Raw genomic sequence first — 25,939 nt, forward strand, 5'->3', positions numbered from 1 at the left:
CAACAAAGGCTTTAAAACTTGTCCCGATGTGCCAGGCAAATACTTTAATGTCCAATTTTCCGTACCACTTCTTGAAACCGTTTATTCTCAAACTTAGTTGAAAACACATGTTGGTGTTTCAGAAAACTACACCACTTGCGGAGAGGCCAACCTATCAAAACACTGTCATAGTATCATCCATCAAAACAGAAATGCATGCTAACAGTACATACTTCAACTGAGAAACATTATTAGGAAAATAAATACAAGAGAAATAGCAAGGAGGAGAAGAATGCAGAGAGAAGAAGTACGGATTGGTCTAAAGCACCTACAAGGCAGAGAGGGGAGGTTCGGATTGGTCTAAAGCACCTACAAGGCAGAGAGGGGAGGTTCGGATTGGTCTAAAGCACCTACCTGTAACTTCAAAGCTGATGGATAGAAGAGGGGGAACACTAGGCTTCTGCTGGTTTGAGGTCTGACCCTCTGCAGGCACAGGGAGATACAACTATTAGCAACACCGTCACTGGAAAGGGAGAGGGTTTTGGATGTTGAGGCATACGTTAAGTGCTGTTACAGGAGTCTAGCGGTTTTCCAATATGAGAATGAGACTTGTAGAAAGAATAAGGATGGGAAGCGCTGCAGGGATACACTTGTCGATCTTTAAAAATGTATATTGAAGGTGCTCTAATAAGATCAATCCAGTTACCCCTAGAACCTGATCAGCAGTCAGTTTTGGATTTTCCCCCCTAGAATGGTTAAGGTTTGGATTTAGGTAGGTTAAGGTGATCCTGGACCTGTTGTTAAAGATGTGTTCTTCTAGGAGCGTGGTGATTTAGTTTATGCATGCAGTGGTGGTTGCTGCAGACTTCACTGAGGCACTGTCTGCCTGTGTCTGCCTGTATCTATGTACCAGCTGGGGAGATTACCCCCCTGATGGGGAGGAAGAGGAATCCTGCGCCAGGAAGATAAGAACACTCTCCCTTCTAACTCCCACGCACACGCACACAAACACACGTGGGAACACAAACATGCACATACATTTCAACAAAAATCATTAGTACATTCTCCTTTAATGTCAGTCAATCTTTAACTGCGTACCAAAGCAACGTGTGTTTCAACATGCGGGAGGAAATGATGTGGTTTCAGTATCTATGGTTAGATAGAGAGAGAGAGAGACTATTGTCAATGCAAAGAAGCCCAAATTGCGGTAGTGACGTAAAGACATACGACAGTTAGTGACACCGAGTACAGGCAAGCATTTACTCAGAAAATATTCACACCCCTTGACTTTTTCCAGATTTTGTTGTGTGACAGCCTGAATTTAATATTGATTCATTTGAGCTGTTGTGTCACTGATCCACACACAATACCCCATAATGTCAAAGTGGAATTATGTTTTTTAGATATTAATATATTATATTATTTTTATATATTAATTCAAAATTAAAAGCTGAAATGTCTTGAGGTAATAAGTCTCCAGCCCTTTTGGTATGGAAAGCCTAAATAAGTTCAGGAGTAAAAGTTTGCTTAACAAAGTCACATAATAAAATGCACGGACTGCAATAGTAGTGCTTAACATGATTTTTGAATGACTGTCTCATTTCTGTTCTCCATACATACAAATATCTGTAAGGTCCCTCAGGTGAGCAGTGAATTTCAACCACAAAGACAAGGGAGGTTTTTCAATATTTCACAAAGAAGGGCACCTATTGGTAGATGGGTAAAAAAAAGTAGACATTGAGTATGATCATGGTGCAGTTATTAATTACACTTTGGATGATAAATCAATACACCCAGTCTCTACAAAGATACAGGCACCCTTCCAAACTCAGTTGCCGGTGAGGAAGGAAACCACTTAGGGATTTCACCATGAGGCCAATGGGGATTTTAAAACAGTTAAAGAGTTTAATAGCTGTGATAGGAAATAACTGACGAGGGATCAACAACATTGTAGTTACTCCAAACTACTAACATAAATGAGAGTGAAAAGAAGGACGCCTGTACAAAATAAAATAATTCCAATAAACATGCATCCGGTTTCCAATAAGGCACTAAAGTAATAACTTATTGTCCTGAATACAAAGTGTAATGTTTGGGTCAAATCCAACACAACAAATCACTGAGTACCACTCTTTATATTTTCAAGTATGGTGATGGGTGCATCATGTTATGGGTATACTTGGCATTGGCAAAGACTAGGGAGTTTTTTTGGGGGGCTAAAAATAAACAAAAACTTAGTTCAGTCTGCTGGGAGACAAAGTAATCTATCAGCTGGACAACTACTTAAAACACAAGGCCAAATATACACTAGAGTTGCTTACCAAGACAACATTGGCTATCTACCCAGCTAGATTTCAAGACGATCAGTGGTCATTGGGTTAAAAGACAGTCAATCAACGAAACAGCGGGCAAATCATTGGTGCACAATGATGTCATGACTTGTTATCTTCAAATCGGTTTCTTTCAGTCAATACATCCCGCGAAATGGTCCATCAGGTTTGATTGTGTTACAAACAAACCAGTTGATTGCAGTGAAACCAAACATGACTGGAAAAGTCACGTTCTGTGTGGGTTATTTACCTGGAATGTGTCGTCGAAAATGGAATGAGACGGAATTCACGACACAAGCGGTTCACAAAATGTTTCGTGTTAGGTTATAAAAACGGATTTTATCAAACAAAAAATCATTAATTGTGTAACAATGAGCATTGGAATTGCAAACAGATGAAGATCGTAAAAGGTAAACAATTTATTTTAATGCAGTTTGTGAACATGTTACGCCTGTGTTGGTTAAATTGTTGTTTTTTATGGGGCTCTATGCTCAGATAATCGCATCGTATTCTTTCGCAGTAAATCCTTTTTTAAATCTGACAACGCAGTTGGATTAGCAAGATTCTAGGCTTTCGATACATGTGAGACACTTGTATTTTCATGAATGTTTAATATGACTATTTATGTAGCGATCACCGTATGTTGTGGAATTTCAGCCCGCTAGCGGGTTCCGTGCGCAGAGGAGTTAAGGACACGTAAGCGTGGCTCATTTGGCCAATATCCCTCGTTTATGGATGGAGCTGGAGGAGCCAGGTCGGATCTGAATGTATATGGAAACCTGGTCGATGTCTTCAATGTCCGGTAAATTAACGTCTTCCCTGTCAGCTTGTTTCCTAAAGAAAACTCTGAAATGGCATGTTGTTTCCTAAAGAAAACTCTGAAATGGCATGTTGTTTCCTAAAGAAAACTCTGAAATGGCATGTTGTTTCCTAAAGAAAACTCTGAAATGGCATGTTGTTTCCTAAAGAAAACTCTGAAATGGCATGTTGTTTCCTAAAGAAAACTCTGAAATGGCATGTTGTTTCCTAAAGAAAACTCTGAAATGGCATGTTGTTTCCTAAAGAAAACTCTGAAATGACATGTTGTTTCCTAAAGAAAACTCTGAAATGGCATGTTGTTTCCTAAAGAAAACTCTGAAATTGCATGTTGTTTCCTAAAGAAAACTCTGAAATGGCATGTTGTTTCCTAAAGAAAACTCTGAAATGTCATGTTGTTTCCTAAAGAAAACTCTGAAATGGCATGTTGTTTCCTAAAGAAAACTCTGAAATGGCATGTTGTTTCCTAAAGAAAACTCTGAAATGGCATGTTGTTTCCTAAAGAAAACTCTGAAATGGCATGTTGTTTCCTAAAGAAAACTCTGAAATGGCATGTTGTTTCCTAAAGAAAACTCTAAAATGGCATATTGTTTCCTAAAGAAAACTCTGAAATGGCATGTTGTTTCCTAAAGAAAACTCTGAAATGGCATGTTGTTTCCTAAAGAAAACTCTGAAATGGCATGTTGTTTCCTAAAGAAAACTCTGAAATGGCATGTTGTTTCCTAAAGAAAACTCTGAAATGGCATGTTGTTTCCTAAAGAAAACTCTGAAATGACATGTTGTTTCCTAAAGAAAACTCTGAAATGGCATGTTGTTTCCTAAAGAAAACTCTGAAATTGCATGTTGTTTCCTAAAGAAAACTCTGAAATGGCATGTTGTTTCCTAAAGAAAACTCTGAAATGTCATGTTGTTTCCTAAAGAAAACTCTGAAATGGCATGTTGTTTCCTAAAGAAAACTCTGAAATGGCATGTTGTTTCCTAAAGAAAACTCTGAAATGGCATGTTGTTTCCTAAAGAAAACTCTGAAATGGCATGTTGTTTCCTAAAGAAAACTCTGAAATGGCATGTTGTTTCCTAAAGAAAACTCTAAAATGGCATATTGTTTCCTAAAGAAAACTCTGAAATGGCATGTTGTTTCCTAAAGAAAACTCTGAAATGGCATGTTGTTTCCTAAAGAAAACTCTGAAATGTCATGTTGTTTCATAAAGAAAACTCTGAAATGGCATGTTGTTTCCTAAAGAAAACTCTGAAATGGCATGTTGTTTCCTAAAGAAAACTCTGAAATGGCATGTTGTTTCCTAAAGAAAACTCTGAAATGGCATGTTGTTTCCTAAAGAAAACTCTGAAATGGCATGTTGTTTCCTAAAGAAAACTCTGAAATGGCATGTTGTTTCCTAAAGAAAACTCTGAAATGGCATGTTGTTTCCTAAAGAAAAAAACTCTGAAATGGCATGTTGTTTCCTAAAGAAAACTCTGAAATTGCATGTTGTTTCCTAAAGAAAACTCTGAAATGGCATGTTGTTTCCTAAAGAAAACTCTAAAATGGCATATTGTTTCCTAAAGAAAACTCTGAAATGGCATGTTGTTTCCTAAAGAAAACTCTGAAATGGCATGTTGTTTCCTAAAGAAAACTCTGAAATGTCATGTTGTTTCCTAAAGAAAACTCTGAAATGGCATGTTGTTTCCTAAAGAAAACTCTGAAATGGCATGTTGTTTCCTAAAGAAAACTCTGAAACGGCATGTTGTTTCCTAAAGAAAACTCTGAAACGGCATGTTGTTTCCTAAAGAAAACTCTGAAATGGCATGTTGTTTCCTAAAGAAAACTCTAAAATGGCATATTGTTTCCTAAAGAAAACTCTGAAATGGCATGTTGTTTCCTAAAGAAAACTCTGAAATGGCATGTTGTTTCCTAAAGAAAACTCTGAAATGTCATGTTGTTTCCTAAAGAAAACTCTGAAATGGCATGTTGTTTCCTAAAGAAAACTCTGAAATGGCATGTTGTTTCCTAAAGAAAACTCTGAAATGGCATGTTGTTTCCTAAAGAAAACTCTGAAATGGCATGTTGTTTCCTAAAGAAAACTCTGAAATGGCATGTTGTTTCCTAAAGAAAACTCTGAAATGGCATGTTGTTTCCTAAAGAAATCTCTGAAATGGCATATTGTTTTTATGAAGATTTTGGAAGATCTGTCGCCAATTGGATGGAAACCAAGCTAGTGCGCTAATCCCGTGTGGCTTTGATTATGCCTGCACATCATGGTTCACCAGCAGCCCTAATCATCTTAAGAATGCTCTACCCGCCAAACAAGCTGGTAAGAATTGGACTTAAACTCCCCCTCATACTCATCTGGAGGTCGAGCATTTTGTTTGTCTCTATCTCTGTAATTTGTCTGTATCTCTGTAATGCGACTCTATCTTTGTAATGTGTCTGTATCTGTGTAATGTAAGTATATGTATTCATGTAGAAAATAGTAGAAAGTAGGGACCACATTGGAAATAAGTCCCAGACTTATTTTAAAAAATCTTTGTGTATATATGTATATATTTTTTTACTGGCAAATAAAATCAATCAATCAATCCAAACTGAAAGAGCCATCTGTTACAAAACACTAAAAAGTTGAATGTCATTCAGAGATTGTCACGCCTTCTATACTGGGTAGGCCTACAAGGTAGGGAGGGAAGTATTTTCTGTTTGTCAAGATTGACATAGTCTATTTATTGTGTTGTTGAAAACACAAACCATGATATCGAAGTGCCCTAAGTCGGTATGCTTCGTTTCTTGATCGCGTGGTGCATTGGCACAGAAACCTGTTGGTGGTAAACTCTTTGCATATATTTTATATAATTATAAATATGGCTCGTCTGGGGTAGTCTGCAAACCCCTGACCTTTTGGCCCCTCGACTGTGCTGAAGTCGATATCAACGTTTATAAACACAGGGTCGTAAACATGATTTAGAGTTAATTCTATGAGGGGGAAGGGTGTTCCATTTATGTTAATGTACAAGGGGAGGGTCATGTGAAAATATTTTTTAGGTATATATTTTTTTGACTCCTTGATTTGGACCAGCCCCTCCCCCCAATACATTTTGATCAGTCCCTTATAAATATAGGAAAGACTTTGTTATGGAAAAGTGCTATATATAGAAACGCCTCATTACCATCTTCGTCTTTAAGGTTGTTGAGGTAGGTCAGTAGTTCGGCGTTGGCCTGGACACAGTACACCTCTCGGTTCTGGAGCCCTCCCCCACACAGGCCGGTCTGGTTGCTACGCCGGCGGTCCTGTTGGCTTAGCAACGGGTCCACCCTACAGTCGCTCCACTCTGTAGTCCTCCAGGTGTAACTGTGACGGTGACAGAGATGGGTGTGTGGGGGTTATGCTGTCAAAACACATTTAAAATCTGACTGATGTTTCCTTAGCTAATCAAATCCCTGACATGTCTGTGCTATAAAAACACATTTGTGACTTGTGTGTTGATCTGTTCTACCTGCATCTGAGGCTGCAGCTGCCAAACTTGAATTACACTAATCCTTATCGTTCCACTACAACTTCAACAGCTATCAGCTCCATGTTTGGCTAATTGCTTCCAATCCGTGTAAACCATGAGTAATATGAAAAGATACATTTTAGTCATGAAAAGAGTCCATTTTAAAGGCTATGTCACGACTGATAGTTTTATAGATGGTGTGGTTCTGAAGTATTTCGCAGAATCGGAACAGGAGAGCTCAAGTGTTATGTGAATGGTTGTGTAAAGACGGGATATGATCTGTGTGTGTGTTTACGTGGCAGGTTACAGGAGAGACAATATTGTCATAGACTCCACTTGAAGTCGGTGTCTTGCAAAAGCTCAAACACTTGCACCAATCTTTCTCCATATGCTCTCTCCTCCACCACAGACACAGGCCCACGCAAACAAACTCCTACGGGTCACCCAGGAGAGCGAACTAGCTAGGTGAAGTAGCTAATGGGAAATCAACAGGAGGAATGTATCACCTCTGTCAGTGAGAATCAAGTAGACTTTGGGATGTTAGTGCACTAAGTGGTTCCAATTGGTTGAAAACTTCCTGGAGGCCTATCAGGTTCCTGAACTATGTACGGTAATATCTTTCGACAGACTGGTACTACTGTGTAATACATTACATTCGGACACGACATTTCATCATTTAAAATTCCGCTAATAAAACATTGACTTAACCCACATTCAAGCTCTAGGCCATAAATGTTCCGTATCTTTCTTACCATATATTCAGTGTGAAACTATAACTTCCACACATCCTCGTGACACTAAGTGACACTCACGTGGCGCAGGGCAGTACTCCATCCCCCTGAGGGTCACATGGCTCCGTCTCCTCCAGCGGTGGGCAGTCCTCCCCCTCCCCCACGGAGAACTGGTGCACGCGTCTGGTCCTGGAGCGTTGGCCCCGGGGGGACTTGGGGTCTGGGTCTAGACAGGCCTTAGAGCAGGGGACCCAGTCTGCCCACTCGCTCAGCTTACAGTCCTTAGCAAGGATGCAGGACTGGACCGTCACTGGGAGGTCCCTGGGCAGACACAGACTGGAACACAGAGGTGAGGCCAGAGCAGAGGAGTGGCAAGGTCAGTAATCTGAGATCTGTCTGCGAGCTGCATGTAATTTGCGACAGTGGATGTGAAAGCTGGTCCTGGGGGAGCCCTGTGTGTGTTGATGGTCCTAGAACAAGTGGTCAGTGGGTTTCAAAGACAGTTGAGGTACATTTTGAGATAGAATTTGGCGTATGTTGATTGAATTTGTGGAATGTTGGTTTTCGTCCTGTCTATTGCAGTGTGTCATTCATCAAGGAAGCATTGTTTTACGACAGATAGACGGCTGTGTTGGGTGACGCCACCACCTGTCGGAAGACAATGGGAAGCCAGGGGTCATTCATCAATGAGCTGGATGGAAGTACATGATACTAATACTATCATATACTATAATGTACTAATACTTGTACTATAGTAGAAAGTACATTATACTATGCATGTTGTAATAAGCTGTATTCAAGAGTCCTAAGGGAACTGACTGGCATTGAACCATAGTACTCAACCCTTCATTCAGAATCATCACAACTTAATAAACAATAAACAATGCAGAAAAAAAAGATGGAAAGGCTTTGTACAACAGCCCCCACATTTAGGTAGTGAAATGGTTGCTGGTTCAAATCCGGCTCAAAGGACCATGAGAAGAGGGGTTTTGTACATGTAATACAATACAATACTTAAAAGTTACTTATACTAGGTTCATATCTACATCAATTCTGAAGGGTAGTGCCTCAAAAGCATCAGAGTAGTAACCACAACTGATCAATCACCAAAAGCAATCACTATGTTAATCATTCAACTTGCAATTAGAGCTAATGAATAAATGCTGCCTCTTTAAGCTCCTTCAAATGATTAGCAATTAATGCCGACCATTTTCTGTTCCTTGCTCTGTTGCGTGCATTGCCTTTCCCCGAGGCGCTGCGGCTGACGAGCTTTTACTACTAATTACAGCTCGGCTTCATTTAGAAACCTCTCATTTAGGCGACGCCGATGCCACACTTCACCTCTAGCTTCTCACACATCTGCTAGAAACGAGTGAAACTGGTTTGAAAAAGGCTTGAAAAAGAGCCTGACTTGTGTTTTTAACCCCTCTGTCTCCACAGATGAAGATTCCTTTGAATTGGTTGATGTGATGGGCCTGCAGGTGTGACGTCACGACGAAGCTCCGTTGTGCTGCCAGCAAGGCACGCTGGTGTTTCTTTCTCAGTGAACAACATTCAGGAATTAAAACCCAGGTTCTGTGACACAGCGGGGATAATGGCTCACTTCCTGACTCAGATGAAACTTCACACATGCTTAAAAAGCTTTAAAGCGTCCATTGACCCTTTTCACGGCATCTCAATCTCTTTAAGTATTTTTTTTATTACATTCTGCATTGTTGTAGGGATTTTAAAAGTCTTTAAAGTAGTCATACTTTAAAAAAATCTCCGTCAGTCAGACAGATCGGGGACAAACAATTTCACTTGAAATAAGAGAGTAATAATATTTCAAAAACACTCAAACCTCTCATTTTAAAACCAATAGCGGTTATACGACAAAACAACAAGAAATGCCATGAAATTCCACAAAACAGAATTTGGTTTCTGAAGAATATCCACATTGAACCCAAACGTGCTCATTATACACGAGGCTTTGGCTAAGAAACATGTTGTACAGTTGAAGCCTACAAAACCGGCTGTACTATGTGGGTCAGGGAATGTGAAACCCTGGGCGAAAACTTTTAACAATCTTTTTTAGCGCCTTGATGTGAGTGGAATGGTTGGAAGGCCAGTGTGGCCAGTGAAGAGAAACATAAGCATAAGCTAAAAGATGTAAAGTGATACTTTCTAGAAGTGCTTCTGGTGGTAAATGGAAACTTCAGAGGCCAACATGTAAGCTGGAACTCTACATTGAATAGCCAGCCACTATTCTACAACCAGGCTAAAACAAAGTCTAATGATTCAAGATTAAGTTGTGGCCCAATGATGACACATGTACATCAAACAACATGGGAAATGAAGTCAGCAAGATGTTCGGAGGACGACTGCCTAGATTCACTGGGTATCGCTTCAGAGAGAACCCGGCAAACCGGGAACATTCCCAGAACATTAGCTAAGATTCTCATTAAGTTCTATTTAAGGTTTCATCTAACATTATAACATCCCAAAAACATGCATTTTTGATAAGAACATTTTTATTTTATTCAAAAAATGTTTTAAAGGAAATATCCTTGGAATGTTCTCTTAACATTCCCGAAAATGTTGTGCATAACATCTGTAACAACCATCACAGAACATTCCCCCAAATGTTCTCATTAGGTTTCCAAATAATGTAATAACACAATGTGCCAGTAAAGTTTTTATAACAAACCGCTGCAACAAAATATGAGGGCAACGTTCTGGGAATGGTATTGCAACATCAGGCAAGTGTTTTATACAAATATTGTATAATCATCATCGCAACTGGACAGTTTTTGTGCTATGAGAACATTGCCGCAACCTAACAAATGTTCTGGGAACTTTCACAGAAACAATGTTGGTTTGCTGGGAAGTTTGTTCCACTTTTCTGGAGTGGCAAAAACAACAATAAATATTTCAGAACCAGAAATAAACAAGTCAAAGATTAATATTTACATTCCCAATGGCGTTAGATTTGTTTTCACGGTTCTTTTGAAATATTTGATCCCAGCCACTGCTGAGAAATTGGCCCCAACGGCGCATTAATGAATATATTTAGTACATAAATGATCAAATCTGTAGCATGGGACACATACATAATGTGGATGTAAGGCTATATAACGGAGACTGTAGTTCTCCTTGCTAGAGATGAAAGACCTCATGGATTCCTAGATGAAAGGTACTGTACCGTGCTGACATTACTGTGAAGTCATTGTCACTAAAACAAAGACATCATTCAACACAAAAGAAAGAGCTTCAAGGCAAGAAAGGGCACACATGCTGTCTTGTCTACTTTATATCGTATATAAGATATAGCATGTGAAGAACCTGCGTCATTGATAGCCTGAACCATACTCCTAATGTGAAAGATTTTCATTAAAAGTATTTGGTCAACAGCATTCAAAAATAAATGACTCTACTTTTTTAAAGTTGAACTGAAATTACTCTTAATAATCAAGCTTTTTGATTTGAAATGCTTTTATCTTTCCTCACCTGCACACGTAACAATACCAATACAATGAGGTGCTTGGTGCAACTCACCCTGCTCTTTTACAGTCGAAGATCACAGAAGACTTTTCAAAGCGCTTTACAAAGTGCTGGCTAAGATTCAATCCCTGTCACGGAATGAGCACCAGTGAATATAGAGTTGTCATCTCCACCGTTGAAAGTAGACACCAGAAAGTGGGAGTGCTCCATTGCTTTGACAGCAAAGCAGAGACAAATAACCATTCCCTTACCTGTCATCCACTGTACATCAGTACAGTACATCACCTCAAAACAATAATACTGTGCTTACAGTTGTGAAGAAGATAGAAACAACCCCTTGCAAAGGCCTGTTTAGACATGTGGCAGGTTAGTGCCTATTTTAAGATTGCGTGTTATTTAAGGACAAGCCAAGAGATAACTCACTATGATGAATTACAGTTCTGAAAGGACAAAAACACATGGTTTCCTTTCACCAATGACATATCATGGTTTGCCCATTTAGACTAAAAGTACAATTTTAAAGGACAACCAGCACACAGGCACAAACTAAGGACCCTGAAATACTGATGCTGAGCCACTTACCTGAGTCCCACCGTGCTCCCATTCCTGTGTGCACAGGACACCGTGCGACTCTGGTATCCCAGCTGGATGTCCCAGAAGGGGCTCTCCTGCCTGTTGAGCCGGTTCCTGGTCCGTTTCTTCTGTATCAGCTCCCTAGTATCAGGGTCTTTGACCCCAGGCCTTTCCCTGGCCTCCCCTTTACCCTTCCTACGCTTGGCCTGCCGCACCGGCCGGGAAATGGGGAGAGAACAGGGCATCCAGGGCCCCACCCTGAGGCTGTACACCCCCTCAGGCCCCTTACAAGGCCCTGGCTTACAGGTCTGGAACTCAGTCAGGTTGGGGCAGGCAGAACCCCCGAAGAGCGGAGGCACCAGGACACTGCGCACCCGGTTCTTTAGGCCGGTTCCACAGGTTTTTGAGCAGAACGTCCAGGGGGTGAATTCAGACACTACACAGTCATGAGGGCAGGGGATGAGGCAGGCCTGCTCTAGCCGAGGCTTGGGCTCAAAGTACTCACAGATGTTGTCGTCTCCAGGAGACTCGTCTGACTTTAGTATGCAGCCCACCTCCCGGGTCTGAATGCCCTCCTCACCCCCATTGCATACGTATGGCCGCAAGCCCCCAAAGGTTCTTGTTGACACGGACACACACTGGTTCCAGGAACCCAGTTTCCAGTCGTAAAGGTCCTTGTGCCAGTCGCACACACGGAAGCAGTTCTGCTGGTTGGAAGGCCGCTGGGACTGGTCACAGTTGGTGTGGAGGGTGGTCCAGCCGTCCACGTGGGCACACCACACAGCACGACTCTGGCTGCCACCTGGACCACAGTCACTGCCCATACATCTGCCCCATGGCCCTTGGGAACACAACACAGACAGGGTTAAAATAACCATATATATTTTTTTTTACATCAAATGGCAAAGTGGATACAGTTTACACTATACAGTATATCAATTGATGGGAAATTGATTATTTTAGGGGCAGTAGTTTATGAATTATTTGGAAAAAGCAAACCATACAAATAACATCCACAGGCGCAGTGGACGGATCGATGGAGACCAGTAATGTCTACCAGTAATGTCATAGAGAACCCCGACCACGCCTTCATACCCGCTGACAGAGGCATATAGCACATTGACAATTCATGCACTAAAAGATTAGTACATCAGCTATTCTACTATAGCTCTCCTTTCAGCTCCACATTATTACTCTGAATTAAGTCTCCATTGCAGCCGTAACACAAGAGCTTTCTCTGACTTTTACCCCGACGCCAAACCTCATCACAGTAAAAAAGCTGCGGCTTAATAGTGGTGTTGTTCATTGAGTCATTCAGCTCAACCTAATCCGTGACAATGTTGTGCTCTGACGCTGTTATCCGCAGGCTAGTGACAGCACAGGACAACCGAGAAAGAAGAGGAGACTAATGTACAGCTTCACCTCAGACCAACCCCTTCCATCTACAGCGTACACATCACAGACAAACTGAACTGGTCCACTCACACAGACAGTGTGGTGAAGAAGGAGAAACAGCACCTCTTCAACCTCAGGAGGCTGAAGAAATTTGGCTTGTCACCCAAAACCCTGACAAACTATCACAGCCTGGTACGGAAACTGCACCGCCCTCAACCGCAAGACTCTCCAGAGGGTGGCAAACTACCTGCCCTCCGTGACACCTACAGCACCCGATGTCACAGTAAGGCTAAAAAGATCATCAAGGACGTCAACAACCCGAGCCACTGCCTGTTCACACCGCTACCATCCAGAAGGTGAGGTCAGTACAGGTGCATCAAAGCTGGGACCGAGAGACTGAGAAACAGCTATTATCTCAAGGCCATCAGACTGCTAAACAGCAATCACTAACTCAGAGAGGCCTCTTTAGATTTGTGTGTATTAGGTAGTTGTTGGGGAATTGTTTGATTACTTGTTAGATATTACTGCACCGTCAGAACTAGAAGCACAAGCATTGTGCTACACTCACATTAACATCTGCCAACCATGTGTATGTGTCAAGTAAAATGTCATTTGATTTGATTTGAATTGATTGTGTTAGATGATGGCCTCGAGCTGAGTGGTATCCGTGTGAGGGTGCCTTGTGTTTACCCACGTTGCACCCCTAAACCGACCCCCCCCCAAATGCCTCAGATGACAGCCTATTAGTGGACTCATCTCATCGCTCAGCTGCTGATCCCGCAAGCAGGAACTGGCTTCAATCTGCGTATCAGCATGTCGACAGAAGCCTCAAGGCACATCACACATGGCTGTTCTTTTCCCCCCTATATCAACACAAGATCAATGCCCTGCTGTCAGACTGTACATGTATCATATATAGTTGTGATTCAGGGGATGTCTGTGCATCCGTTAGCTACCGATCAGATTGGGGTTAATTTAATAGCCTTATGAAATGGGGTGTCTGGGGTATTAGGCACTAAAGAGGCAGGGGGTAAACTATCTGGAGCATTCCCAAGGCTTATCCCTATGTTCTATTTGCCTGAGTAAATGAAACCCAAGCAAAATTATTTGCCGTGGTATATCAGACCGTATATCACAGGTATGACTAAACATCTATTTTTACTGCTCTAATTGCGTTAGTAACCAGTTTATAATAGCAATAAGGCACCTCTGGGGCTTTGTGGTATATGGCCAATGTACCATAGCTAAGGGCTGTATCCAGGCACTCTGCTTTGCGTTGTGTTTAAGAACAGCCCTTAGCCGTGATACATTGGCCATATATACCACACCCTCTCGGGCCTTATTGCTTGAATATATAACTCAGGGGAGAGTTTTCTTTCTTTTGTGATCCTAGTTAACATTTTTACATAATTTCCAAGGGCCTTAACAGATTTCCCATAGGCTCAAGTGTACATACTCCCAACTCTAAGCAGCAGATTAGGCTGGAGTAAGAAATGTTATATCCCCACTGTTGGAGAGCCAGTCGGATCTCTCTGTCCCCATGTGTTCATTAATGGACAGACATGTTTTGGCTCCCACAGGGTCATCCTCACTAAGGATGGAGTCACACAGAGCTGTTCACTTGGTTGTGTTTGCTTGTTATTGATCCTTCTAAGACAGGAACTACTTACTGCCAAGGTCAGGGATTATTTTGAGCTGTCCTTGCTGTCTGACAGCTACTAGTGGTGGTCCTATTGCCAAGAGATTCCTGTCGTTACTTCTGGTTTAGGTGTCTCATAGAGCACTCAAAACGTCTGTCATTCTACAGAATGTCAGGACCAGGTTGGACAGGTGTTATTATGAGCATATTAGGTTTGCTTTAGGAAAACCACTTCAAATAAAGTGCTATCACATCTCAGATGGCCAAAGCTATAAAAAAAGAACTGTAAAATGAAAGCGAGCCGAGGACCTTGTATCCCCAAACTACCATACCCAACTCCGAGGAAAATTCAGTTGCAGCACAGAGTGAAATGGAATACAAAAGCCCTCTTAAATACAATTGCACATAACCCTTGGCGGAGATGAACGTCAGCATAGTGAACATGCCAAGTTGAGCCCCTGTTAAACCCAGTAGAGCAATTAGTTAGCTAAAAGGCCTACAAACAATCTAGCCAAAAAGCTTGAATACAATCGGATGAGCATTCCACAAGGCCAAACTATGTATCCCTTCAGAGAGACCATGGAAAGACAAAGGACGAAGAGACAATCTCCACATATTCCTAAGGGGTAGTACAGAAGTCTGCATTTGAAGAGAATGCATCATAAGTCCTTGAGTTACTAAAGTATGGTCAGACACTTCAATTTCACTTCCAAATGAACATTGAGCTTCTTTTTCTCTTGATAAACAACACCAAATTGTAAGTCATGGGTTATAATGAAAAAGAGAAAAATATGTCTGAGGAGAAGGGAGAGACCAGAGGCTACCACTTAATGTCTGCTGAAAAAACTTTGAGCTGCATAACATTCATGGATAATTATCAACCCTATGTTCAGTGTGATCTGTGCTCTTGGCCATATTTCGCTAAGCTACAATCCATTGACTAAAGCTCTTCCTCTCACAATTGACCTGAATGTCATTAGCTGGAATACCACAATGACGCTTCCATGGTTTGAAGGGCTTTGATGATTTTTGATTCATCAAGCACAACACACAGCACCGCACGTAACTCTGAGGCAGACTTTCGATTTAACCCATACAATGTTCAACAGTTTCTTCCATTTAATGATATTTTTCACAAATAGGAAACATTGGGCGGACTCCGTGTCATTATTGATGCCATGCCATCTCCATGAACAAGTGTCATGGTTACCATCTGCTAGTCATCTCATTGGATTCAGCTAATTAAATCGTTAATCTCAGTGATCAATAACAAACCGAAGGTGGAATACTGCACTGCAGCTTGTGTAGGAGACAGACTCATTTGTCACTCCTGCAGTGACAAGGTATTTTTGGCATTCTGCACAAACCGCCCATTCAAGTGTGTCTGTCAAAATCCGACTGTCAATGCATTCAACAGCAGACACATTTCAAAAGGTAAAACGCAATGGTCCACTTAGAAATCTGTCAGGAAATGTGTCCAAGCTGTCGGTAACAGTAAGAACACAATCAATAAACCTCATCATTTCACATGGATCTCTTATGTGTGTCGTGGGAGTTTATGTTGTTGCCCAAACATCCTCTTGCCCCAGTTTGAGGCAGGATGTTGTGGGAGGAGCAGTCAGTGGCCTTTAAATAATGGGATAGGGATGGGAGTGTCCCTCCTGCTTTGCGGTGATATTCATCATGCAGCTCTGACAGGCGTGCCTTATGAGAACACAGGAAAGGTAAACCAGATAACCAACAGTAAATCCTACCGCAATTAGTCACAAGCCACTGAATCATGTTTCAATGAAAGGAAGAAAGCTGTTTTCAGATAACACGCGTATGATATCTATTGTAAGGTGGTCTGACACAGTAATTGGACCAAATCAACAATCTTACCATTCATAAAATTGGCATGTTGACATTTGAAGTTCAGAGGTTGGACATTTTGATTGATTACTTCCACAAATTCTAACTGATTCCGTCTCTTCATCTGGGAGCAGACTGCAGTGTTTCTCTTAATCAATAGTTATAGAAAGGATAAGTGGCGGGAGGACATAATAAAGACATTTCACAGTGGAATAGACTTCCATTCTGCAAAGCAACAGAATGGAATGGATTCTGATGTATATTTTTGGGCTTCCATCAACACAAGCGCTTATTGAACTGGGATACAAATAATCCCACGTGCTGCAATGTAGCCTACATGCTGATCACTTTACGAGATTAAACGAGTTGGAAAAAAGGGAAAAAAGTATGGACTAACGTCATCTTTATTTATACCAAAACACAAAATGTAAACCACTGAAATATGAAATATAATCCAGAAAATAATGAAATAACATCGTCACAGGTTTAAGTTAGATATACTAATCCATGTAAAACATTTGAAAGCCACTGCAATACAAAAACAAAGCCCCCTGAAATTATGCCGACAAAACTGCATTTCAAGCGAAACAAATCCACCATATTGAAAAAAAAAAGAGTAAGGATGAGACAAATGACAGAGAGAGAATGTGCCCCTTGGTGCTTGGCACTGCAGTTAAATATTAATATGAAGCCAGTTAGGAGCACATTGTTGACTCCAATCTAAAGAGGCACTTCCACGGAAGACTTCCTTGATGTGGTAGAGGATGAGGGGTGAGAGAGGGGTTTCATTGACTATAATCTGCCCTTAAAAAAAAGCCAGCCATTAGTCTGCGAGGAAGAGTTGCACTTTACAGGAAGTGAGCTGGGTTGTGGAAACAGTTGCATGTGTTGCTAGGAAGCCTGCACGGATACCATGAAAAGAGGCGGGGTATCTTGTTTACGTTTCTCCTTTAGCAGGGAAAATCATACTGTTGCTGTTATTGCTATAAAACCTGGGGGCATAAACAGTCCATACATGCATATACAGAATATCATCTGTCTAATGTTACACTAATGCTTTATGTGACCAATGCTTCACTATTTGTGTCTGCTATTCTTGTTAGTCAATTTCGTATCAATTTTGGGGTTAAAAGTGCTCTTGGCATGAATGTGTGTGCCAGTACAGTGTGTTTGTGTTGTATGTGTGCACGTGTGTGCATGTGTGTGGACGTGTGGGTGCATGCACAAGTGGGCGAGTCTGCATGTGCCGTGTTCCCGTCTGATTGGCTGCACACGTGTGTGTGACTGTAGCTCCAGGGCCAGAGATTTGATAATGTACCTGCCACTTTATTGAGATAAATGCTCCAATCACACGGTGAGATCCCCCACCCTCTGGAGCGCCTCTGCCTAAGATTAGATTACTGCTGCCTACGATGCATCATTCTCTACATCTCAATTCAATAGTAAAGTAACACAACACTAGGAAACTTCATAGAATGAGGATTTACAACGGGCACTGAGGAGGTGTCTGCCAAACGAACACACATGTTCTAAAAGGCAGCCAAATGCAGCACAATTAAGAGCAATATGAAGGTTTAACATTTTAATTTTATAGCTGACAGTCCACAGCAGGTCATGGATGAAATTAGAAACAGAAAGTGAAAAACAAATGATTGTTTTGTGGGCCGGAAACTATTACTAAGCGTGTGTGACGTATGCTTTGTCTGCTACAACAAAGCGCACGTGTAGAGACCAATACAATTAGGAAGTCACCGCTTAAAAATGACATTAATCCTATAATCTTATAATGCTTCCATTACAGAGCTCTGAAGACAAAATACTAGTAATTCTCAATAACACTTGGAGGTGATTCTCTATGATCCCAGCAAAGGTTCGTAGTTCATATCAACTAAGTTACATCTGTTGATCATATGACAGGTTACTTCAAAGGGGACCAACCATCTGTAAAGGTGGTGGGAACATATACACATACCATACTTCAGACTAAACATCGCTCTTCATAGGTCGTTTTGGCAGTCAATGGCCAGCGTGTCCTTTTCACCCCAGGCACTAATCATAGATTAGACAAAGCTTAGAGTTGCTAACATCGAACCTGATCAGAGAGAGATGTTGACATGTCAGTGTAAACGAGATCTTTGTTTCGATCAGGACACGAGAAAAGACAAGGACAGGAATAGGCTGAGCGGTCCTCAATTCACGACAATGTCGTGTGGGTCCACAGAATCATCATGTGACCCGTTACGATTGAGAAGGATCTAAGATGGATGTTTGTGGATGAAACATGTTTCTAATCAATGAATGCCTATATAATACAGCATAAATGGTGAGAAATGGTCATGTTGGGCTGATAATTAAAACTCCACAGCTGGGATGCTTGTGCTTCTAATTAGTGCAGGATGGGAAAATAACACTTCTAGGACGCTAGTGGCTAAACTTGGAACACGAGGTGTGGACTCTCTCTCCTAGGCCTATGGGGATCCCTCTTGGATTGTGATTCAGCAGCACTATTCTTTTGGACTGAGTAGGAGTGTGGGAGGTGTTGGTAGAGAGTGGATACCCCAGCCAAGCCAAGCCTAGAACAGTACACACACACACACACACACACACGTTGGGCCAAAACAGACAAACTGCATTCACACTTTGGCCGGCACACAGCTTTCTGTCAACACTTTTCATGTTTCCTTTCATTTCATATCAGCTGTGAGATGTACGATGTAAACAGCAATAAAAATACACCTTCGGGGTGAAAGACATTAACTTTCTTTTGTATCATGTCTCCCAATCAAAACAAATTACCATTGATTCCACTTAAATGCAATACTACTTAAAAGCTCCCCTGTGAATACCAAATCTGAATGTCAGATTATGTAGCACTGTACATAATGTATGTACATGGCATGCAAGCCCTGACATCAAGAATAGAAACGTGTCACGCTGTAATTCACCATCATTCAATTGAACCATCTAAAGCCAGAGGACCTAGATCTTATCTCTCACAATACAGAGACAACATGCCAGATGACAGATGCAAAGGCCTTTGAGTGCAGGAAGTGTGTGCCAAAGAGAGTAGTTTCCTCTCACACATGTTCTTTCTCCAGGCAAACTAATTCTACCTTTTAATTTATTGATTCTAGCTAGTGGTCCCTTGGGAGATCCAGTTCTATTGATTGTTGGGGGAACGGTTTCAGAGCGCATGACGTTGAGGTTGAGGGAACGGTTTCAGAGCGCATGATGGTGAAGTTGGGGGAACGATTTCAGAGCGCATGATGGTGAAGTCGGGGGAACGGTTTCAGAGCGCATGACGGTGAGGTTGAGGGAACGGTTTCAGAACGCATGATGGTGAAGTTGGGGGAACGGTTTCAGAGTGCATGATGGTGAAGTTGGGGGAACGATTTCAGAGCGCATGATGGTGAAGTTGGGGGAACGGTTTCAGAGCGCATGATGGTGAAGTTGGGGGAACGGTTTCAGAGCGCATGACGGTGAGGTTGAGGGAACGGTTTCAGAACGCATGATGGTGAAGTTGGGGGAACGGTTTCAGAGTGCATGATGGTGAAGTTGGGGGGTTTCAGAGCGCATGACGGTGCGGTTGAGGGAACGGTTTCAGAGCGCATGATGGTGAAGTTGGGGGAACGGTTTTAGAGCGCATGACGGTGAGGTTGAGGGAACGGTTTCAGAGCGCATGATGGTGAAGTTGGGGGAACGGTTTCAGAGCGCATGACGGTGAAGTTGGGGGAACGGTTTCAGAGCGCATGACGGTGAGGTTGAGGGAACGGTTTCAGAGCGCATGATGGTGAAGTTTGGGGAACGGTTTCAGAACGCATGATGGTGAGGTGAGGTTGGGGGAACGGTTTCAGAGCGCATGACGGTGAGGTTGGAGGAACGGTTTCAGAGTGCATGAGAGAAGTCCACAAGTCCACTGTGAGGTCTTTTTAAGATGTTTCCAAATAATGTTATATTATGTTTACAAGAGAAGCATATAGTGAAAGGGCAAAGTAGTGATGATAGGTTTATCGTCCTCTGATTTCCCTGTCAATATTAAATGTTCTGTTCATTCTGTCGGTATTGATCTGGCTGGGCATTTGACTCAAAATGTTTCAGTGTGTTGCTTGCCTGGATTGGTCGATCACTTGTTGAGTCCAATTCTTTCCAAATGAACACTTATCCTCCAATCCCGAAAACACTGCGATTGAAATGGTTAGTGAGTCTTCACCAAGCATCTGTACCACTGATTCATTGCAGTAGATAGAGCTTGTAAGCCATTCTCACCCATCCAGACATTGTTTCCGATGCTAAGAATAGAATTAATGATTGACAACTCCCGTTCCCAGAGGATCCGAGGTTCTCTCTCCCTCTAATTTGAGCCGTTTCATTGACACGTAGAGAAGAGAGCATGTCAACATCAGAGAGACTCGTAAATTCTCACAAGCATTCACCCAGCTTCAAATATCACATCCTGGATCACGAGAAAGCACTTGTGTGCTTGTGGAAGAACTCAAACACTTGATAAGGCTTAAAACAAAGACTGAGATAACTGTTCAACAGTCTTATATTTATTACAAAACTGCAACTCCAGAACAAGTTAGAACCATAAAAAACATTGGCAACTAAAACCGTGGCTCACCTAACTTAAAAGACATCCCCTGACCAACATTTTGCCACAGCTAAAATGGCAGGTGAACTTATCACCAGGGTCAAAACAACTGTGTCAATTAGCCACATCGTTAGCGTTCAGCCAATAGAAACAAAAAAACAATTAAGCACATAAACACAATTTGCGTAAAGGTTCAGCTGGTGGATACGTTAACTTGGAACTGTTGAAGGTTTGTAAGTGAATGACTAAATACATACACAAAACACAACATGCGCTTAAATATACAACTTGATTTGAATAAATACTTTGAAAAATGATAAAACCAGAATATCTTCTTCCCAGTGCCTGTGTGTTGCATGAGCATACTGTGTATGTACATGTTGCTTTAGATAATATTTCCTGCATAGATGTGATATTTCCTGCATAGATGCGGAAGAAAGGACCAATACAGCGAGCGGAGGATGAGGTAATCATGTCAATGTCAACTCTGTAACTAAGAACAAATCCTTTGAATTAGGATTCAGGGACTCCGCTGCAAGCTATGCCAGTGAACATGAATGCTGTTCAGGCTATGGCATCTTTGAGGATAAAATAGAGAGAAAAGAAGTATTGGGTGTACTGCATTGACATTATAGCATACTCTCCAAAGAACTGCTGGAAACTGTCAAAGGATTTAAGAGAGGTAAAGGTATTTTTCACGACAGTGAACTTGATCCAGCGGCACATTGCCTAATGATCCTGCCATGAGTGGAAGACGAAAGAGAACATCATTCTCTACAAGAAACATCAACTTCCTCAGAAACTCTGTTCTCCCGAAAACCAATGTGTTCATCACGTACAGTTTCTGCTTCATCTCTTGGTTTAATTACACACCAGGGATAAGCTCACGAAATACAATTGTATAGCCTTTTCCATTCCTCGTGTCGCTATTGCAGGAACACGAGCCCAGTTGGTCCCCGCGCTACACCGGAGTGACCAGTGGCGTTGCACCTAATGAAATCACGAGGCAGAAAAGGGCAGGGAGAAAAGTGTTAACCTGGAGCCACAGAAATAGCCACCGTGGCGACTGGAGGGGAGAGAACTGTGATCCCAATCTCCAGCATTTCCATCCACAGTGCTAATGCTCCAATCCCACTCATCCCCCCCCCCTCCATGTTCCCCTGCCAGCTCCTCCCTCTGTTAATTGGACAGATGGGGAGATTACGGAACCTCTGGGACACGGTTGCTAGGCTATTAATGGTGGTCATGGGACAGACACAAATCTCGTCATTTCTCGCTTCTCTTTGGTGTAAAGGTCTCAAATACATGTTCTCAAAGGTTTTGGTTTTCAAATATTGCACACCAATTGCTGATTTTGTCCATATGGTTATTTACCAGCATAGCGGTACTGTACGTCCCATATTAAATCAAATACAATTTTATTGGTCGGGTACACAAATTCTGCAGATATTATTGCTGGTGCAGTGAAATGCTTATGTTCCTAGCTCCACAGTGCAGTAATACCTAACAATACAAAACAATACACGGTACTACAAAAAATAACAAATAAGTATAAATATACAATGAGCTCCAAAAGTATTGGGGCAGTGACAGTGATTTTGTGTTTTGGCTCTGTACTCCAGCACTTTGGATTTGAAATTATACAATGACTATGAGCTTAAAGTGCAGACTGTCAACTTTAATTTGAGGGTATTTTGATCCATATCGGCTGAGCTGTTTAGAAATTAGAGCACTTTTTGTACATAATGTAGTCCGCCAATTTTAGGGGACCAAAAGTATGGGAACAAATTCACTTATGCTGTACGTGTATTGAAGTAGTCGAACGTATAGTATTTGGTCCCATATTCCTAGCATCACAATGATTACATCAAACTTGTTGGATGCATTTGCTGTTTGTTTTGGTTGTGTTTCAGATGATTTTGTGCCCAATAGAAATGAATGGTAGATAATGAATTGTGTCGTTTTGGAGTCACTTTTATTGTAAATAAGAATTGAATGATTCAAAATACATCAATGTGGATGCTACCATGATTACGGACAGTCCTGAATGAATCGTGAATAATGATGAGTGAGAAAGTTACAGACACACAAATATCATATCCTATCAAGACATGGTAACCTCTCACTTTTACAATAGCAGGGGGGGGGGGTATGATATTTGTGCATCTGTAAATTTCTCACATCATTATTCATGATTCATTCAATTCATTCAGTATTATCCAAAATCATGGTAGCATCTACATTAATGTAGACCTGTTTACAATAAAAGTGTCTCCAAAATGACACAATACACGATTTACCATTCATTTTTATTGGGCTCAAAATAATCTGAAATCATACACAATCCATGTCTCAATTGTCTCAAGGCTTAAAAATCCTCCTTTAACCTGACTCCTCCCCTTCATCTACACGGATTGAAGTTGTTTTAACAAATGAGCTCAATAACCCATGGATTCACCTGGTCAGTATATGTCATGGAAAAAGCAGATATTCTTAACATTTTGTACACTCATTGTACATACGAAGTGTGTTTAAAACAGTATTTCAATATTATTATTATTCAAGTGACCGGTGTTCAATGACTATGTACATAGGGCGGCAGTCTCTAAGGCACAGGGTTGAGTATTGAGTGGTAGCTGGTTAGTTCAGAGCAGGGTAATGGTCAAAGGCTGGCTAGTGGTGACTATTTAACAGTCTGATGGCCTGGAGATAGGAGCTGTTTTTCAGTCTCTCCATACCAGCTTAGATGCACCTGTACTGTCTTTGCCTTCTAGATGGTAGCAGTGTGAACAGATTTAACGATATTGATATCAATATCAAGAGGAATACCTATGTGAGAATGCTGTTCATCGACTACAGCTCGGCATTCAACACCATAGTACCCTCCAAGCTCGTCATCAAGCTCCAGACCCTGGGTCTCGACCCCGCCCTGTGCAGGTGGTGAGGGTAGGCAACAACATCTTCTCCCTGCTGATCCTCAACACGGGGGCCCCACAAGGGTGCGTTCTGAGCCCTCTCCTGTACTCCCTGTTCACCCACGACTGCGTGGCCACGCATGCCTCCAACTCAATCATCAAGTTTGCGGACAACACAACAGTGGTAGGCTTGATTACCAACAACGACGAGACGGCCTACAGGGAGGAGGTGAGGGCCCTCGGAGTGTGGTGTCAGGAAAATAACCTCACACTCAATGTCAACAAAACTAAGGAGATGATTGTGGACTTCAGGAAACAGCAGAGGGAACATCCCCCTATCCACATCGATGGAACAGTAGTGGAGAGGGTAGCAAGTTTTAAGTTCCTCGGCATACACATCACAGACAAACTGAATTGGTCCACTCACACAGACAGCATCGTGAAGAAGGCGCAGCAGCGCCTCTTCAACATCAGGAGTCTGAAGAAATTCGGCTTGTCACCAAAAGCACTCACAAACTTCTACAGATGCACAATCGAGAGCATCCTGGCGGGCTGTATCACCGCCTGGTACGGCAACTGCTCCGCCCTCAACCGTAAGGCTCTCCAGAGGGTAGTGAGGTCTGCACAACGCATCACCGGGGGCAAACTACCTGCCCTCCAGGACACCTACACCACCCGATGTTACAGGAAGGCCATAAAGATCATCAAGGACATCAACCACCCGAGCCACTGCCTGTTCACCCCGCTATCATCCAGAAGGCATGGTCAGTACAGGTGCATCAAAGCTGGGACCGAGAGACTGAAAAACAGCTTCTATCTCAAGGCCATCAGACTGGTAAACAGCCACCACTAACATTGAGTGGCTGCTGCCAACACACTGACATTGACACTGACTCAACTCCAGCCACTTTAATAATGGGAATTGATGGGAAATGATGTAAATATATCACTAGCCACTTTAAACAATGCTACCTTATATAATGTTACTTACATTATTCATCTCATATGCATACGTATATACTGTACTCTATATCATCGACTGCATCCTTATGTAATACATGTATCACTAGCCACTTTAACTATGCCACTTTGTTTACATACTCATCTCATATGTATATACTGTACTTGATACCATCTACTGTATCTTGCCTATGCTGCCCTGTACCATCACTCATTCATATGTCCTTATGTACATATTCTTTATCCCCTTACACTGTGTATAAGACAGTAGTTTTGGAATTGTTAGTTAGATTACTTGTTGGTTATCACTGCATTGTCGGAACTAGAAGCACAAGCATTTCGCTACACTCACATTAACATCTGCTAACCATGTGTATGTGACAAATAAAATGTGATTTGATTTGATTTGAATGTGTCAGTTTCGAAAGACACAAGCTTGACAAAAGCCATACTTATTTCTGTACACTGCGTTGGTGGATGTAGAGTTCATACACTCTGTTTGCCCCTGCCAGCTGTGCAGCTCTCTACCCTGTCATTTCAAAGAGCCAATGTAAGGAATCGATATCAATAACTGATGCTAAACTGTACAAATCAAGGGGCCCCTGAAAGATTGGCCAGTGGCCAGTACATATTGCACAATCATATAGCTTGAGAGAGAAGGAGGTGCTATAAGAGATCCCCAAAGAATTCATTAGTTCCAGGAAAATGTACCAAATGGGGGGTTGGGGGGGGGGGGGCAACACATGAGCCAATCTACTGAAGGATGTTCAGTGAACCATGGGAGTGATGAAGTTGTATGAGGGCTGTGCCGGCTTGCCAGTAAATCCACATGGCTGAACCTGTAGTGTCCAGCACCTGGACCACAAACGTACAAAATGAGAAGTACATCTGAATTGACGTTACTTTGAGAACGTCTTTACAACCAACCTTTTGGATGAGATCCAGATGCGATCTAAAAGAAACATAACGCTGGGTTGTATTTATAGACCATGAGCATCTTCCATATCCCTGATATTTATGCGAGCACTGAATCCTCTATGAAGTAACGGAAAGCTACATGAGAGAGAAACTCATTAGCCACAAATAACCCACCCACAGTTCCTCACATCTGTTCCAGCTCCACACATTACAACACACCACCTTCAATGAGTCACAGTGTAACAAGATGCGCCATTCTCGGCTCTCTCTTTGGTGAT

At 41.9% G+C, this 25,939-nt stretch overlaps 1 protein-coding gene across 1 annotated transcript in view; it reads right to left on the reverse strand.

Annotated features, from left to right (window-relative positions):
* Positions 1 to 25,939, reverse strand: part of LOC124006364 (thrombospondin type-1 domain-containing protein 7A-like) — a 99,631-nt gene that overhangs the window by 52,091 nt on the left and 21,601 nt on the right. The window contains 4 exon segments of the mRNA XM_046316339.1: positions 394 to 462; positions 6,282 to 6,463; positions 7,421 to 7,675; positions 11,402 to 12,233. Coding sequence (XP_046172295.1) covers positions 394 to 462; positions 6,282 to 6,463; positions 7,421 to 7,675; positions 11,402 to 12,233 — 1,338 coding nt within the window.

The sequence above is a fragment of the Oncorhynchus gorbuscha genome, linkage group LG19 (assembly GCF_021184085.1).
Source record: "Oncorhynchus gorbuscha isolate QuinsamMale2020 ecotype Even-year linkage group LG19, OgorEven_v1.0, whole genome shotgun sequence".
In the NCBI taxonomy this organism is placed as follows: domain Eukaryota; kingdom Metazoa; phylum Chordata; class Actinopteri; order Salmoniformes; family Salmonidae; genus Oncorhynchus; species Oncorhynchus gorbuscha.